Here is a 14,525-nt window from a genome sequence, read left to right on the forward strand (position 1 = left end):
GTCACCACTCACCACCTGCCGCCTACCACAATGGTACCATGGGGTCGAACACACTTTTTAGCTAACACTGAGCTCAGACACCATATCCGTACTTAGTGTTAGGATTTCTCTTGTCACGAACAAGAGAAATCTCCCTCCACCTAGGGAACTGACTTGAGCTCCCTAATCCGGGCGAGAAAACCCATAAGGTAAGAGATCCCGATAAACAAGAAAGATACAAAGCCTAAGCTACATGAATTACTTCCGCACACAAGCAAGATAATTCGACAGGGTAGATAAATGTAGAAAGTAAAGCTGAATCGAAAAGATAAAGAAGATAACTTGTATTGATAAATGTCAAAGGAAAAGATACAAGAGCTTATACCCGACTTCCGATGACGACTCCAGAATCCTGAGACAAGCTCAACTCAACTCTATCTCCCAGACTACCTAACCTACTCTAGAAAGTAAAAATGAGAGAAGAGAACTCCTTGGTGTGTGTATACAAGTGAGGATGGGGGTGCTATTTATAGATGCTAGAGGTTGGTAGTTGGCCAAGCGTCAGTTGTGCACAGTTGTAGCGGTTGTGTTTAACTTCCATACCAAAGTTGATCTTGAGACGCTGCAAAGTGGGGCCTGCCGGCCTCTCCTAGGTCCGCTGGCCTGGGATTTTCTCTGTTTGGTGCCGACCTTCTCGTGGAGATCTTCTCTAGATGACGGTGAAAGGTTGCTTCGGTTTAAAGCTAAAATTTGTAGGCAGGCAGGCCTCTCCTGGGTTCGGCACGTCTTGGCCTTCCATTTCACCAACTTCTTGATCAACATGTGTATGATGTCCAGAGAGGCTGTTCCGGGCCAAAAGATCAGGGTAAGTGATGCAGGTGGGTCCTTTAATCCATGTGTTAGGCCTTTCGGTCCATTTGATCAAACCAACTTGCAATCCACGATTTAGAGGCTTTGTAAATGTGTGACACATAGCTCCTGTACCGAGGATGTGGCATGGTATGTTGAGGTGCCAGGCTGGCCGGCCTAGGGGAGGCCGGTCGGCCTGGGTTTTTGCCTATTTTTTCTGATTTTTTATGTATAATCTCCTGCAACCACAGCTCATCCAAAACTTATTGCACTTGTTAGAAATAAGTAAAATATGTATGGAACATGGTGTAAAGCTCAATTATTCCCGAGTAGTTGATGGTCAAAATGGGAAATAATTTCCATCAACATATGCCCGGTCGGCCGACCGGGTTGGTTGGCCACGGCCCACAGGCGCCAACCACCCCCAGCTTTGGCTGGTGGGTTGTCCTAGGTCTCCTTTTGTCCTAAAGTTGAGACATGGCATGTCCTAAGCCGGTTTGACTTGGTCTTTGGGCTGCACTTGATTCATTTGAGACTTAATCTACGCTCTAATTTTATCTGTGATTTTATGTCGGGCCAAAGTGTGCATGCAACCTGCATATTAGCTCAAAAACACAACTTATATTTTTCTAAAGGTGAAGTGTGATTTAGGACTTTATTTGAATAAAGATGCGTGTAAAAAATGCAAACTCTCATGATTTTCTGATCAAGTTGACGCTTAGATATGGTCATTAGTGAGTGTCAACAGTAACACCCTCGAACTCCCTAATTTCTTGAGTTTAAACAAATTCCATTTTGATCACTAAAATTAAACTCAATGAACCATGTCAACTCTCATGTTAAAACATGCCTTACCCATGGTTGGCTTGCATATACTTTATGTCAACCTTCTCATGTTAAAGCATGTCATCTTTCAAAAATTCAAAAAAAAAACATGTCCCCTCAACGATGTTGAAATTCCTACCAAAGCCATATCTTGATCTCCTCAATGATGTTGAAATTCTACCAAAACCATATCTTGATCTCAAGGCATAGCCCTACCTCAAAAAATAGGGATAGTGTGAGGGGTAGCACGGGGGAGGTGCCGACCAGTCGGCGCTCCCTATCTTGTACCTCGACGGATACTTCCTTTTGAAGTAAGTATTCGTGATCTCCTATGGTGGTGAGTCTTTTGGTTAAAGTAAGTTGTATTCTTTACTTGCTTGCGGGATCATCGCCCATACTTGTTGCTGATGCCCTAGTAGAGGGCCCCTGATAAAGACGGGTAAACCCTATATGATTACTTGCTTGCTAGAGTAGTAGTCGACGGCATAGACGTCGTGTCTAGGCCCTAAATTACCTTTATTTGCCTCATTCCCTACAGTGTTGTAGGGGTTGGCGGTAGGTGGTGACAACCCTGTCCATCCATCACATTTCAGCATGTCTTGTGAACTCCCTCACATTCGGGTTTGGCGTAGAGCTGTTGGCCGGAGGTCCCTAGCAGACTAGGGTTAAACCGGTGCTGCTGTAAGGATCGCCGGGGTGTCCGACCCTAGAGGGGGAGGGGGTGAATAGGGTCGCTAATTCGCTTTCTAACCTAGGGCTCAAACTACTTGCATAAGATAAATCTAACACGTCCTACACATGCTAGTTATGACTAAGGTTTATCTATGCTACTCTCTACTTACCCCAAAAGACTTGCAACCTATAGCCAATCCTAATCAAACTAACTAGGAAAGTAAAGGCACGCAAGATAGAGTAAATGCGGAAATGTAATATGGTAAGTAAAGAGGTAAGGGAGAGAATATGCAAACTCCCGTGAAGACACCAAGACACACGATTTAACGTGGTTCGGTTAGGACACCAAGTCCCTCCCTACGTCCACGGCCACTTGTCCAACAAGAACAAGTGTGATGCCGAGTCTCTTCGCTTGATCACTGTCTTGCGTTCGCCACCAAGGCTTTCGGCAAGCAAAGGCTATGTGGCGCCAAGTCACCAAGACAAGGTCACCGCCACCGTCTCTCTCAAAGCGTCACCAACAGCACCGTCTTCACTATCGGAGCTTCTCACCAAGAGGGGTCTCCTTCCCCGCACAAAGTGTTGTTGCCGCTCCACACCAAGTCGGAGGGTCACACGACGATTACAATGATTGTTTGCCGCAGCAAGACTTCTCTCAAGGGAGCTCTCGCAAGAACTAATCCCTATTACAAGCACTAAGCCTACTCTCGCAAGAGTGCTTAAGCTTATATGATGTACAATGAAGCTCTATGGTGGTTGGAGGTGTTCTTCAAGTGCAGTGGACTTCTCTATCTCTTCAGCAACTCCAGCACACACCAAATGAGGCGTGGGGTGGGATATATATAGCCCAACCCTCCAAAACTAGCCGTTAAGAAAAGCTGATAGATTTCCTTAGCACCGGTTAATCCGACGCTCAGGAAAATCATCATCGCCGGTTTAACCGATGAGTACATTTTCCCAGCAACTAGCCGTTACTGCTCCAACGGCTACTTGATCAATTGCACCGACGCTCTTGAATTCATCGTCGGTTTAACCGGTGTATGTAAGCTCAGAAAACACCAAAAAACGGAGTCTCTGGACAACTGCACCAACGCTTGTCTTCAGGCATCGTCGGTTCAACCGACGCTAAACCCTATCCTCAGCTTCTGGGTCCATTGCACCGACGCCATCATTTTTCCCATCGTCGGTTCATCCGGTGCACTCTGCTGACTGAGTCTTCTCTGAACTCATTGCACCAGTGTATGTAATTTGCCTCACGTCGGTTTAACCGGTGAGTGCAAATTACCTCTGTCTTGGTCCTTTCGACCTGATTTCTTTGGGGTTTTGTATATTTTCATCCCTTGGACCTATAAGCCTGATAATGATCATCTTAACACATATATTAGTCCAAGTGTTGTGTGTGTCATCAATCGCCAAAACATTATATTGAAATATGGCATGAGAGGCTATTTTCGCTACAGCTGCGAAGTAAGCAAGTGGAGATTGAACTTATCTTTCCCAGAATCTCGTAAATCAAGGAATCCTCTCTGTCCTCGTCTACCTATCTCTTGTTTGTCCTTGGACGAACTAGCTAGAAGGCTAGTACCTCCATTCCTATGGAAATATGATACCCTTGAATGCAAGTTAAAAAGTACCAACAAACATTAACAAGTTAAGTGAGCATTTTTACTAATTTATGTTGGTATTTTTCTAATCTAATTAAGCAATTTATGTATCTAAAAATACTGTTGAAATATATATGAGTGGAGTCTTGTTTTAAAGGTTTGTTCGAAAGAGAAACGATTGTGCAATCATAATTTGAATTTGATAAACAATTTAAGAACTACAACTTTTAAAATTTTGAAATTGCTTCCTTGTGCAATAGCAACCTCCGTTGCTTACTATGGTAAACACTGCATGCCCGTGGGATGACAAATTTAGAGCCGTGCAATAGTAAACGTAGGCCGGCCGAAACAAAGTCATTACTTATTTCTAAAGCATGTAATGTTTTCACCCCTAATTTTCTGTTTTGTTCAACTTCTATCATCGACCGCCATGCTTGGTCCATCTGCGAGGCAGTCCAACCCGTCCTTGACTCAGTCTAATATTTATGTTTTTTTTCCTTTGGTTTGTCATCGTGTATTAACTTATTAAGGTAGGATGCGATATCCACACGGCAGATGCAGACGCTCCAAAACAGTAAAGCGCTAGAAAGATGTTGGCGCCCCCGCCCCGAGAGGCAACATATATATCAGTATTTATAAAGTTTTGTGGCAGGCTCAGTCAAATTTGATTTGAGTTGTTAAATATTTGTCTATGTGGTGTGCAGCGTTAAAATCTACATATGGATCGTTCATGCATCGATAGCGAGAAAGCATGTATGTGGTAGTTATCATAGGTGTCGATGTTGTAGTATATGCAGTGTGTAAGTGTGGGAGGCTATTTAACCCATCACCAATACACATTAAGGGGGTTGATTTCGCAAAAGTCTTAAAAGTTTTCTGTGAAATTGATGTTTGTGGAGTGCAGATTGATTTCGCCAAAATTCAGGCGGTTTTATGCAAAAATAAAGTAGGCTGAATGCCGGTTAATTTTACCCATATCCAGGCGTTTTGCATAAAATTGCCATCAATAGAGTGCATGTCGATTTCGTCAAAGTTCAAGGGGTATTTTGTAAAATTGACATTCACAAAGTGTGAGGGTCCTTTGCAAAATTTTCATCCATGGACTGTGAATTGATTTCATCAATGTTCGGGGGTGGGTAGGGATTTGCGAAATTTACGCCTCAACAGTTCATAGCCGTCGGATCGGCCAATTCGACGGTCAAGGTGATTTGGGATGACATGATCACCCTCCGATGCAAGAGAATGCACCAGAATTAGTAAGAAAGATATTTGTATAATTTTTTGTCCGTAACCCACGGCATATTTGCCTAGGTAAGTTGATAAGCATTAGAAGTTAAAGTGTGTAAAATTCATGGTTTTGGAGTTAGGGCTTCAAATTTGGATACCAGCTTAAGGGAGTAAAATGGACTTCACAATTTGAACTAGTTATCTTAACGATTCCAAATTAGCTAGCTATATTACAGGACTCTATGTCTGGTTGATCCGTATATTAACTTAACGTGATATAACTTATCTACGCAAACATATTACATCTCGCTTGTTTGTAAGGGTCATTCTTTTAAGAAAAAAAACACACCCTATCCAAAAGGAAACGCCGAAACGGCTAAGAAATCCTCATCTTCCCCAAAACCAGTCGGCCAAGCCAAAAAAAAAAAAAGGAAGCTAAGGGAGGACAGAAACTGAAGCCAAATTGAGAGGAGAGGCGGAGGAGGAAGGAGCACGCTCAGGCCAAGATGATGTCGCCGGCGTCCACCCACCCGCTCCCCTTCGCCGCCGCGGTATCCCTTCTCCCTTACCGCGTTTCCCTTCAGCTCTCCTGCGCCCCTGGGTGGAGCAGCAGAAGCCGCCGCCTGGCGGTGGTGCGCGCGGCCACGGCGGGGTCGGCGGCGCCCTCCTACACCTCCGACTCCCTCCTCCTCTACTTCAAGGTGGAAGGCACTATGGAAGAGAGGGCCATTCCCAAGATCACCGAAACACTCGAGGTTTCAATTCACCCTTGTTTCTCCTGATTTAGTTTTTTTTTTAAATTACTTAACAGAAAGGAATACAAAATCGTTAAATTTTTTTAGAGAAAAGTACAAAATCGTTATATCGATGAAGTAAGCAATATTCTATTCTACATTGTAGGGTATGGAAGGGGTCAAGGACCTGGAGGTGCTTATCGAAGAAGGCATTGCAAGTGTTGTGGTACGTCAGCTTTTCTTGGCACGTCTCGTTCAGTTACTGCTCCCACTAGGCACAAGTTAGTACGCTCGTCTGTGTGCATAGGTTTTCAATGCCGCATAATGTGCTGTCCGGCTCGAACTGTTGTAGCTACCCTGTGCAGAAACAGTTTCATCTTTCTCTTGGTAAAAGGAAAATCGTATTGTTTAATCTGTCGTTTGAAGAAGGAACATAGTTTTGTGGAAACTTGAATTTACTTGGGAGAAAAAATTAGGTGCAAAGGAGATGCCTGTCTTGCAGCCTTCAAAGTTAAATGGAACAGTCAAATCAATTTGTAGAACTACTGTTTCATTGAAAGTCTAGAATCTCAAAATTCAACTTTGCAACTGTTCAAAACGTTCAGGCATGAATATTCAATGCAAGGCTCTCCAATCCAGGTTGCAGATGGTATTGTTGGTCACAGATTGAACTTTTCTTCAGTTGCGGCAAAATAAATCACTTCTTTCTTCTTGGCAATGTAGTAATTTAATAGGAGTTTATTGTATCACACTGGTTACTGATTGTTTTGGATTGTAGAGAAACATGGCTAGGAATATTAGTTTTGGATTGGAGACAAAATCACACAACCAGACCAGCAATTTCATGGACCATAAATGACATTTGACCATTATTAGAGCACATTGAGGTACAATAGCCGCACTCAAAAGGACACGAAGACCCAGTTTGTAGCTAATACAGTACCAAGCACTAGGGAGGTCACAACTGCAAGTAAATTGATGTAAACTATCTGCTCAAATGTTTCAGTGCAATGGATATTATGGATATTCTCGAAATACAGTAGATACTGGTCTCATCTGTAATATTCTGCAGTCAATTCTGTGTTACATTTCGAAAGCTAAGTGTCACGATGATGACCATAGAATGGCGAGTTCCAACTGACACTTCTCCATTTATGTGTTCTTTTCTTTCTTAATATGATGTGCTATAATTCTGCCCTTGATGTACAATCATGGTATCACGTCTTCTTTCAGTTAACAAAGGAGACAACAGTACAAGCTACCGGAGTGGCCTCCAACCTAGTGGAAGCCATACAGGGAGCTGGGTTCAAGCTGCAAACACTAAGCCTCAGCTTCGACGATTTCGATGAGGCAAAAGCAGGAGTTGGAGGTGGTGTTCAACCCAGCGAGTGAGCTAATTTGTGTTGTCATGTGTTGTGCCAAATTCATATACCTTGCTCTCATTCCCTGATGGTTCCCTCAGATTTTGTTTAGCTTCTGTACCATCCTGCCCCTTGCCTTGTAATATTTGAGCATGACCTCATAATTTCTAGCAAAATTGTCAAGAAACCTATGATTCTTTTATGTACTTTTGTTTTATCTTGAATTGGAGCTGTTGTTCAAGTTTATATATGGAAGGTTAATCTTCCAGATCGAATTAGATTAGCTAACCTGGTCTGTTATGCTGTTTTGCCGCCTTTTTTTTTTTTTGAGAATCAGCCGCTTGTTAATTGAAGTCGGCTTGTTCATTTGCAAGCTCTATCTTTCCTATTTGTTGCAGCTTTTGGGCCCGAACAGCTTGGGCTTCCCATCCATTAGGATTTTGGGCTTAAATTGGAATACCTTATATTTGGCACTGAACCTTGGCCTGTTTTAAATTGCGGAGAATGTATCCGTTAGTGCTGAAAGTTCTCCATTTGTATCCGTATGCTTTCGGGTTGTCGGCTTAAACTGGAATATGCTACGTTTGGCATTGGACCTTCTGATGTTTAATTTATGGAGCATGGATCAGTTAATGCTTATGTGTTTGTTCTCACTCTAGGTGTAGACACATCTAACTAATTACTAAAAAGTTTTTAAGTAATAGCTAATGACACAATTACTGATAGCTTTTTAGTAAACATGATTTAGTAATACAGTTTAATATTTCAGATAAATTTAGTCAGTAATTTTGCCTCTTCTCGCTGCTGCGCTGCCATCATAGTCTTCTTCATCCCAAGCGTCGGCATGCACCGGCAAACGGGAGAGCAGGTCTCCAGAATATCTCGCCTTTGGGATCCTGCACTGGGAGAAGACGAATAAGGTTTTTGGGAAGCGCCTCGTGCGACTGCTCAAAGATCTTCGACACGGCGCGTCCTCCGTCCAAGTCTGGTGCTGCGGCATCTCGTCGTCTGCGATGTCATCTGCTGCGTCTTTGTCCAGTCAGTGTCGTTCGTCTTTCTGAAGGCCAAGACTCAGTACGAACACTGTTATTTGTTCCGTTTTTTAATCATGTTTTCTGAGGTCATGATCGTGCCGCGTCTTGCTACTAGAACTTTTTTTAATCATGTTTTCTGAGGTCATGATCGTGCCGCGTCTTGCTACTAGAACTGTTCATGCTAGATTTATTCATGTTCATGATTTATTTATTTCAGAATTTAATCATACAACTACCTAATTATTCAACAGTAACCAGGTAGGAGATGCGGGAGGACAAGATGCGTCTCCAGAAATAAAGGAGACACCTTTTGGGAACACACGTCTCCTATATGTCTACTAATAGGTGACGCGCTATAGAAGCCACGTCTTCAATAATAATACGCATCCGCGTCTCCTATATTCTAAGATCTAAGGTGTCACGGCTTGGAAATCCTCGTTTCCTATAATATTGTTGAAAAGAGATGTTTCTTGATCTTGCGCATCTCCTATAGCCTTTTCTCTCGGACAGATCACTTTCTCCTTCAGCGGCTCTCCACGTTCGCTGCTGACGCGTGCCCGCCCCACGCTCCCACTCGCTGCCGGGCCGGTAGCATACACCAGCGCCGTCCTCACTAGTGACGACCTTTGTGGGAGTACGTTGCCAGTTGGCCACCGGCACACACACCCTCCACCCCGCATGCACCTCACGGCCGAGGCCTCGCTCCTCACCTGCCAGGGGTGGCGAGCTGATCAGGCTCATCCTTGGCCACTGTAGGCCGGGCCCTATGCGCCCACCGTCATCCCTGGCCAGCGCCACCTCTTGAAGAAGCAGTACCGCGTGTGCACCACCGCCAGCATTCCAGCCCGGCCATCCTCCTCCGCGTAGCCGGGTCTTCTAGGGTTTCCAAGGTGAGCTTTTTGCTAACAATGCGCGCTTAATTTAGTTCACTACTACAAAAAAATATTAACCGCGACCTTTGAAAATGGCCTCGGAGGCGGGCACAATTTTTAACCGCCTCGGTTAATGCTTGTGATTAACCGACGCAGTCATTTTCATTAACCAAGGCGGTTATAAAAAAACACCTCTGAAAATCCATTTTTGGAGGCAAGCATTATAAGTAGTCCACCTCCAACAATACCTCCATTTTTGGAGGCTGATATTTATAAGTAGCCCGCCTCGGTTAAAAAGGCCAAGACTAGAAAAAGCCCAACTCGGCCCGATAGATGGCTCCAAGTATATATATACTGCACTTAGGGTTTTCATCCTATCTCACCCCTCTCCTCCCCTCCCTCTCTCTCCAATGGTGTAGCGACCTGGCAGCCCTGCGGCCTTGTGGTGGTATGCGGGCGGCAAGCTCCTCCACCTCCCCTCTCCCATTCACTGGTGGCAAGGCGTGCAGCGGCGGCGCAGATCCGTGTGAGCACAGGCTGGTGAGAGGCCAAGGAGGGGCATGGGAGGTGCTAGCGCTACTCATGGAGGGCCCGGATCAGGCGGCAGCGAGTCCAGATCCGGCGGCTGCGCGCGGCGCGGAGCTCTGCGGAGTGGGCTCGATGGAGCGGGGCATGGCAGCGCAGGGCTCAGCGGCGTGGGGTTCGGCAGCGCAGCGGATGGGCTCGGTGGGCCTATGGATGGGCTCACCGAGCCTATCCATTGGGTTTTCATTTTTTTGATTTTTTATTTGACATACCTGTTTCGGTTAATGCCTTTTTCCCGCCTCGGTAAAGTTTTGTGTAGTAGTGGTTCCTTTGTGCGTGCATGTAGAGAATTGTTGATCATCTTGAGCTCAGCACCATCCTGCTGGACGGCATGGCTCCGCCAATACTCATTGAAGGTTAAGTGGTTCAATCATGTGCAATAGTGTGATCCTCTCACCACAGGTGCTCTGGAGACCAAAGGTGAGGCTTTTCTTTTCGTAATTGAGGTCCAAATGCAATTTTATTGGCGGCCCATTAATTTAATTGTTCATGTTCTTGTATGTTTTTGAGTGACTATAAGTATTTCAATATTGTGATGACTTGTATTCATTTTGCTTGGATATTGATAAAATTTTCTTGCTTAACAATGTAGATGGTTGACCGGAGTTGGATGTATCTTGAGAACTGTAGATGTGAAGAGTACTTAAGTGGTATAAAGTCATTCATTGCCGCATCAGAGGCAGACAAGTTGGATCAGCGCATGTCTGCCATTTGCTGTCCATGCATTGATTGTGAGAATGTGAGAAAGTTCCCAAGTTCGTTGCATGTGCACGCTCATCTGATCATTCAGGGATTCATGAGTGACAACTTCTATTGGAACGAGCATGAGAGGAGGGTGTTAATGATCGATACTTGCAAGGTGGTCTTATGGGTGAAAATATCTCTGCCGGTCATCAAACTGCTTGCCTAGATGGCGATGAAAGGCTCCCTGACTGTCCAACCTACCAGGATGATGAAGCAGAGTGTGACAATCATACATCAAGACATAATATAAGTGAGGATTAGATTGTTGATATTGGTGACAATTATGCCAGCATAGCTGACAAAATGGAGGAGATGGTGCGTGATGCAATGTCGTATGATGGGTGCAGTATTGGGGAGTTTGAGAAACTAGAAAAAATGGTGAGAGATATGAAGACCCCACTCTATCCAAGCTGCAAGGAGAAGTGAACAAAACTCTTCACATCACTTAAGCATCTGCCATACGAGCATATAAAGGAGACGCAGGTATACAAGACGTGTCTCCTATGTTTATTACATGAGACAGGGATTGACTAAGTTAGGAGACACGATATAGCAGGGTCTCCGATGACTACAATTATAGGAGATGCGGGTTAACAAGAAGCATCTCCGATATGAACTATTAGAGGCAATGCGGGTTCGTGTTCCGCATCTGTGGCACTATTTAGTGGAGACATTGTATAAACAATATAGGAGACGCAATACGAGATACACTTGTTACGTATAGGAGAAATCGCATCTCCTTTGACTTCACATAAGAGAAGCAAATTTGGAGACGCAGAAAAACTGTGTCTCCTATGGGATTTAATATGTATCTCTTATTACGCTTTCTTACATAGTGTTGGCCAAGTCTTTGAAAGTATCCCAATGATACAAAATACAATAATTTGGACATGCATGAAATCTTTCCACGCCCATCGTTAATGGGCTGACAAGCTTTTCTGCTCGATATATATGTGATGGCTAGCAAAACATTGTGTTATTCTAAATGGAAAAGAATAAAGCTGCTAGTCCTGGCAAAATCCCCATTGAATTTTAACAGTCTTGCTGGGACATTGAAACCTGACATTCTAGAGCTTTTTGCTGACTTCCACATAGGTGGACTCGATGTCAAAAGGCTTAATTATGGTGTTATAACACTTTTACCTAAGGTGCATGATGCTGCGAAAATCCAGCAATTCAGATCAATTTGTTTGCTTAATTTCCTATATAAATGGATCACTAAAACTCTAACTATTAGATTGGAGAATCTTGCGGGCAAACTCATTCTCAATTCCCAATCTGCCTTTATGAAGGGCAGAAATATAATGAATGGAATCCTCACTCTTCATGAAATCTTACACGAGACCAAAAGGAGAAATGAAGTTGGGATGATCCTAATGTTGGACTTCGAGAAGGCTTATGAGAAAGTGAATTGGGACTTCCTATTCTCTTGCTTGAAGCTTTGGGGTTTCTGTGACACTTGGTGTCAGTGGATAAGAATGGTTGTGTCTGGGGTACCATGTGTGTTAAACTGAACAATAAAGAAGGGACTTACTTTGTGAGCTACAAGGGGGTACACCAGGGGACCCTCTTTCCCCAATCCTCTTTAATTTTGCAGCTGACTGTCTTTCTAGAATGGTCAGACAAGCACAGAGAAATGGGCTGTTGTGTGATTTGGCTGATAATCTGATAAGTGGAGGGGTGGTCATTTTGCAATATGCAGATGACACCATCATTTGTCTCAAAGACAACATTGACATGGCTAGAAACATGAAACTCCACCTCTAATTGAATGAATTGATGTCTGGCTCAAAGATCAATTTCAGTAAGAGTGAGGTGCTCTTAATTCATGGTGATCAGGATAAATGCCTATCATATGCAGATATATTCAACTGCCAAGTTGGTTCCTTTCCTCTAAAGTATCTTGGTGTTCTAGTTAGTCCCAGTAGGCTTCATGTTAGTGATTGGGATAACCTCGTTGAAAAAAATACCAAAAAGTTGTTGGCTTGGAAAGGCAACTCCTTGTCCATTGCTAGCAGGACCATCCTGATAAACTCAAGTCTTTCTACTAGCTTCATCTTTCACATGTCGATGTACCTCTTGCCAAAAACTGTAACTAATAAGCTAGATAAGCAAATGGGAACTTTCTTTTGGAAAGGCAATGGCCTGAAAAGAAAATATCATCTAATTAAGTGGGGTATCATCTGCCAAAGTAAAGAAAAAGGGGGTCTGGGCATCAAAAGCATTAGGAAAATGAATATCAGTTTGTTATCTAAGTGGTGGTGGAAGTTGGACAATGAAAATGGTCTTTGGTAGGATATTGTGGAAGCCAAATACTTCAGAAGATAAGTTAACAATGGGACAAAGACAGGGGCCAATGGGTATGCGATAAACCTCTTTGCATCCTGGCCCCTGTCTTTTATGACTTGCGCAATGATATGTTCATCGCTGTTCACCAAACCCTTTCTGCTGGGGTCAACTGAAATTCAGGAGATGGCTTCCTCCTGTCCTATTTGAAAACTGGATGAACATTTTGGAACTTGTTAATGCTTATGACTTCGATAACATAGAGGATGTTGTCACTTGGAAATGGTGTAAACTGGAGAGTTCTCTACTAAATCCATGTATAATAAGCTAGCCTCTGTGGATGTTGGACAGAAGTTTATTCATATCTTGAAAGCCAAAATTTCCTAAAAAAATCTTCTGCTGTTTAGTGGAAAAGGGTGCTATACTGACTAAAGATAACTTGGTAAAATAGAAATGGTGGGGTGATCTTACATGGAGTGTCTGTCATGAATCTGAATCTATAAATTATTTATTTTTCCTCTACCTAGTGGCCGAAGTCATCTGGGGAATTGCGGGCCTCTATTTTGGGGCGACTAATATTCCTAGAGATATCATAGAGTATCGTGTTTAGATGAAGAGGTGGCTTCCTGGGGGGGCACCTATCTACACACTTTGCCTTGCCGGCATTTGTTGGGCCATTTGGAAGCGTAGAAATAAAGTGTGCTTTGAAAACAATAAACTGAAGCATCCGGCCAAGATTATTATTCATGCATGTGCTTTCCTATCTTCTTGGGCAGGTCTCTATGGAGCGGATCTGTGGAACAAGATTCTAGAGGGAGGCAAGGTTCTTCTCTCCTGTGCGTACAAAGTGCTGGCACAACAGCCCCGGCCGCTGATCTACCTACCGGCACCACGGGATGATACTTCGGAGAAGGAAGATGATGATTGAGGAGTCGTCTTGCCACTGTCTTGCTCCTCTACTACCATGCGTTTTGGCCGTCCTCCTAACTCTATCAAGTGCTTTTTCTCTTTTAGTCGTGTCGGACCTGTAATATTTAGTAGCTTTGTTGGAGGCTTGCCTTAGGAATCCTTTGGCCACTGTGGGGCTCAGTGCGGGGGCATCTGAGTTTTGAATGTCAAAATCTCAGATGATTCCCCCTCCCTCTCTCTCTGATTCCCCCTTCCCCCCTTTTCATTTCTGCTCCTTTTAAATGCTCCTTGTTCTGTATTAGATTGTCGGTATTTCAGTTTTGGTAATGTAAATGGGGTGAAGCCTCGATTTGAAAAAAATGTGATGGCTAGCACTATATTTGGCTTTGGAAGCAACCAAGTCAAGATACGTAATAGATCGTTGAAACTACCATTTGACCAACTATGCTTAGCCTTTAAAGTCAACAGCTCAAGTATGTAACGAAGCATGGTCCAGTATATTTTGGACATTCCATTCATCTCTCATATACATTTTCCTCCGCTGATTTTTTCACCATCTTGAAGTTTGCCAACCCCTTGGCAATACCAACCAATTGCTCCGCCTTGGTGTGATGCAACAACTGGCTTAGGAAATCACAGTGGTCAGTACTATCATCATCGATGAGCCCCTCATCAACACAATTGTTGACACTTGCTAGAGACCATTTTCAAGTGTTAATTTGATCAAAAAATCATGGGAGTTTGCATTACTTACATGCATCTATATCTAAAATAGTATATTTATAGCAACAGAATCATTATATTTACATGCATCTATATCTCTCATCAACACAATTATTATACC

At 43.5% G+C, this 14,525-nt stretch overlaps 1 protein-coding gene across 1 annotated transcript; it reads left to right on the forward strand.

Moving 5' to 3' along the window:
• Positions 1–5,523: 5,523 nt before the first annotated feature.
• LOC120699104 lies at positions 5,524–7,526 on the forward strand. Its single transcript, XM_039982970.1, has 3 exons — positions 5,524–5,911; positions 6,057–6,116; positions 7,124–7,526. The coding sequence occupies exons 1-3, from the start codon at positions 5,663–5,665 to the stop codon at positions 7,280–7,282; spliced, it is 468 nt and encodes a 155-aa protein (XP_039838904.1). The 5' UTR covers positions 5,524–5,662; the 3' UTR covers positions 7,283–7,526.
• Positions 7,527–14,525: the final 6,999 nt, after the last annotated feature.

Source organism: Panicum virgatum, chromosome 3K (assembly GCF_016808335.1).
Source record: "Panicum virgatum strain AP13 chromosome 3K, P.virgatum_v5, whole genome shotgun sequence".
NCBI lineage: Eukaryota > Viridiplantae > Streptophyta > Magnoliopsida > Poales > Poaceae > Panicum > Panicum virgatum.

What these genes read in the sequence shown, in the direction of transcription:
- LOC120699104 (XM_039982970.1), top strand. Translation starts at nt 5,663, where the DNA reads ATGATGTCGCCGGCGTCCACCCACCCGCTCCCCTTCGCCGCCGCGGTA. An exon ending in AGATCACCGAAACACTCGAG is followed by an intron (nt 5,912 to 6,056) that starts GTTTCAATTCAC and finishes TCTACATTGTAG; the next exon opens with GGTATGGAAGGGGTCAAGGA. An exon ending in AAGGCATTGCAAGTGTTGTG is followed by an intron (nt 6,117 to 7,123) that starts GTACGTCAGCTT and finishes GTCTTCTTTCAG; the next exon opens with TTAACAAAGGAGACAACAGT.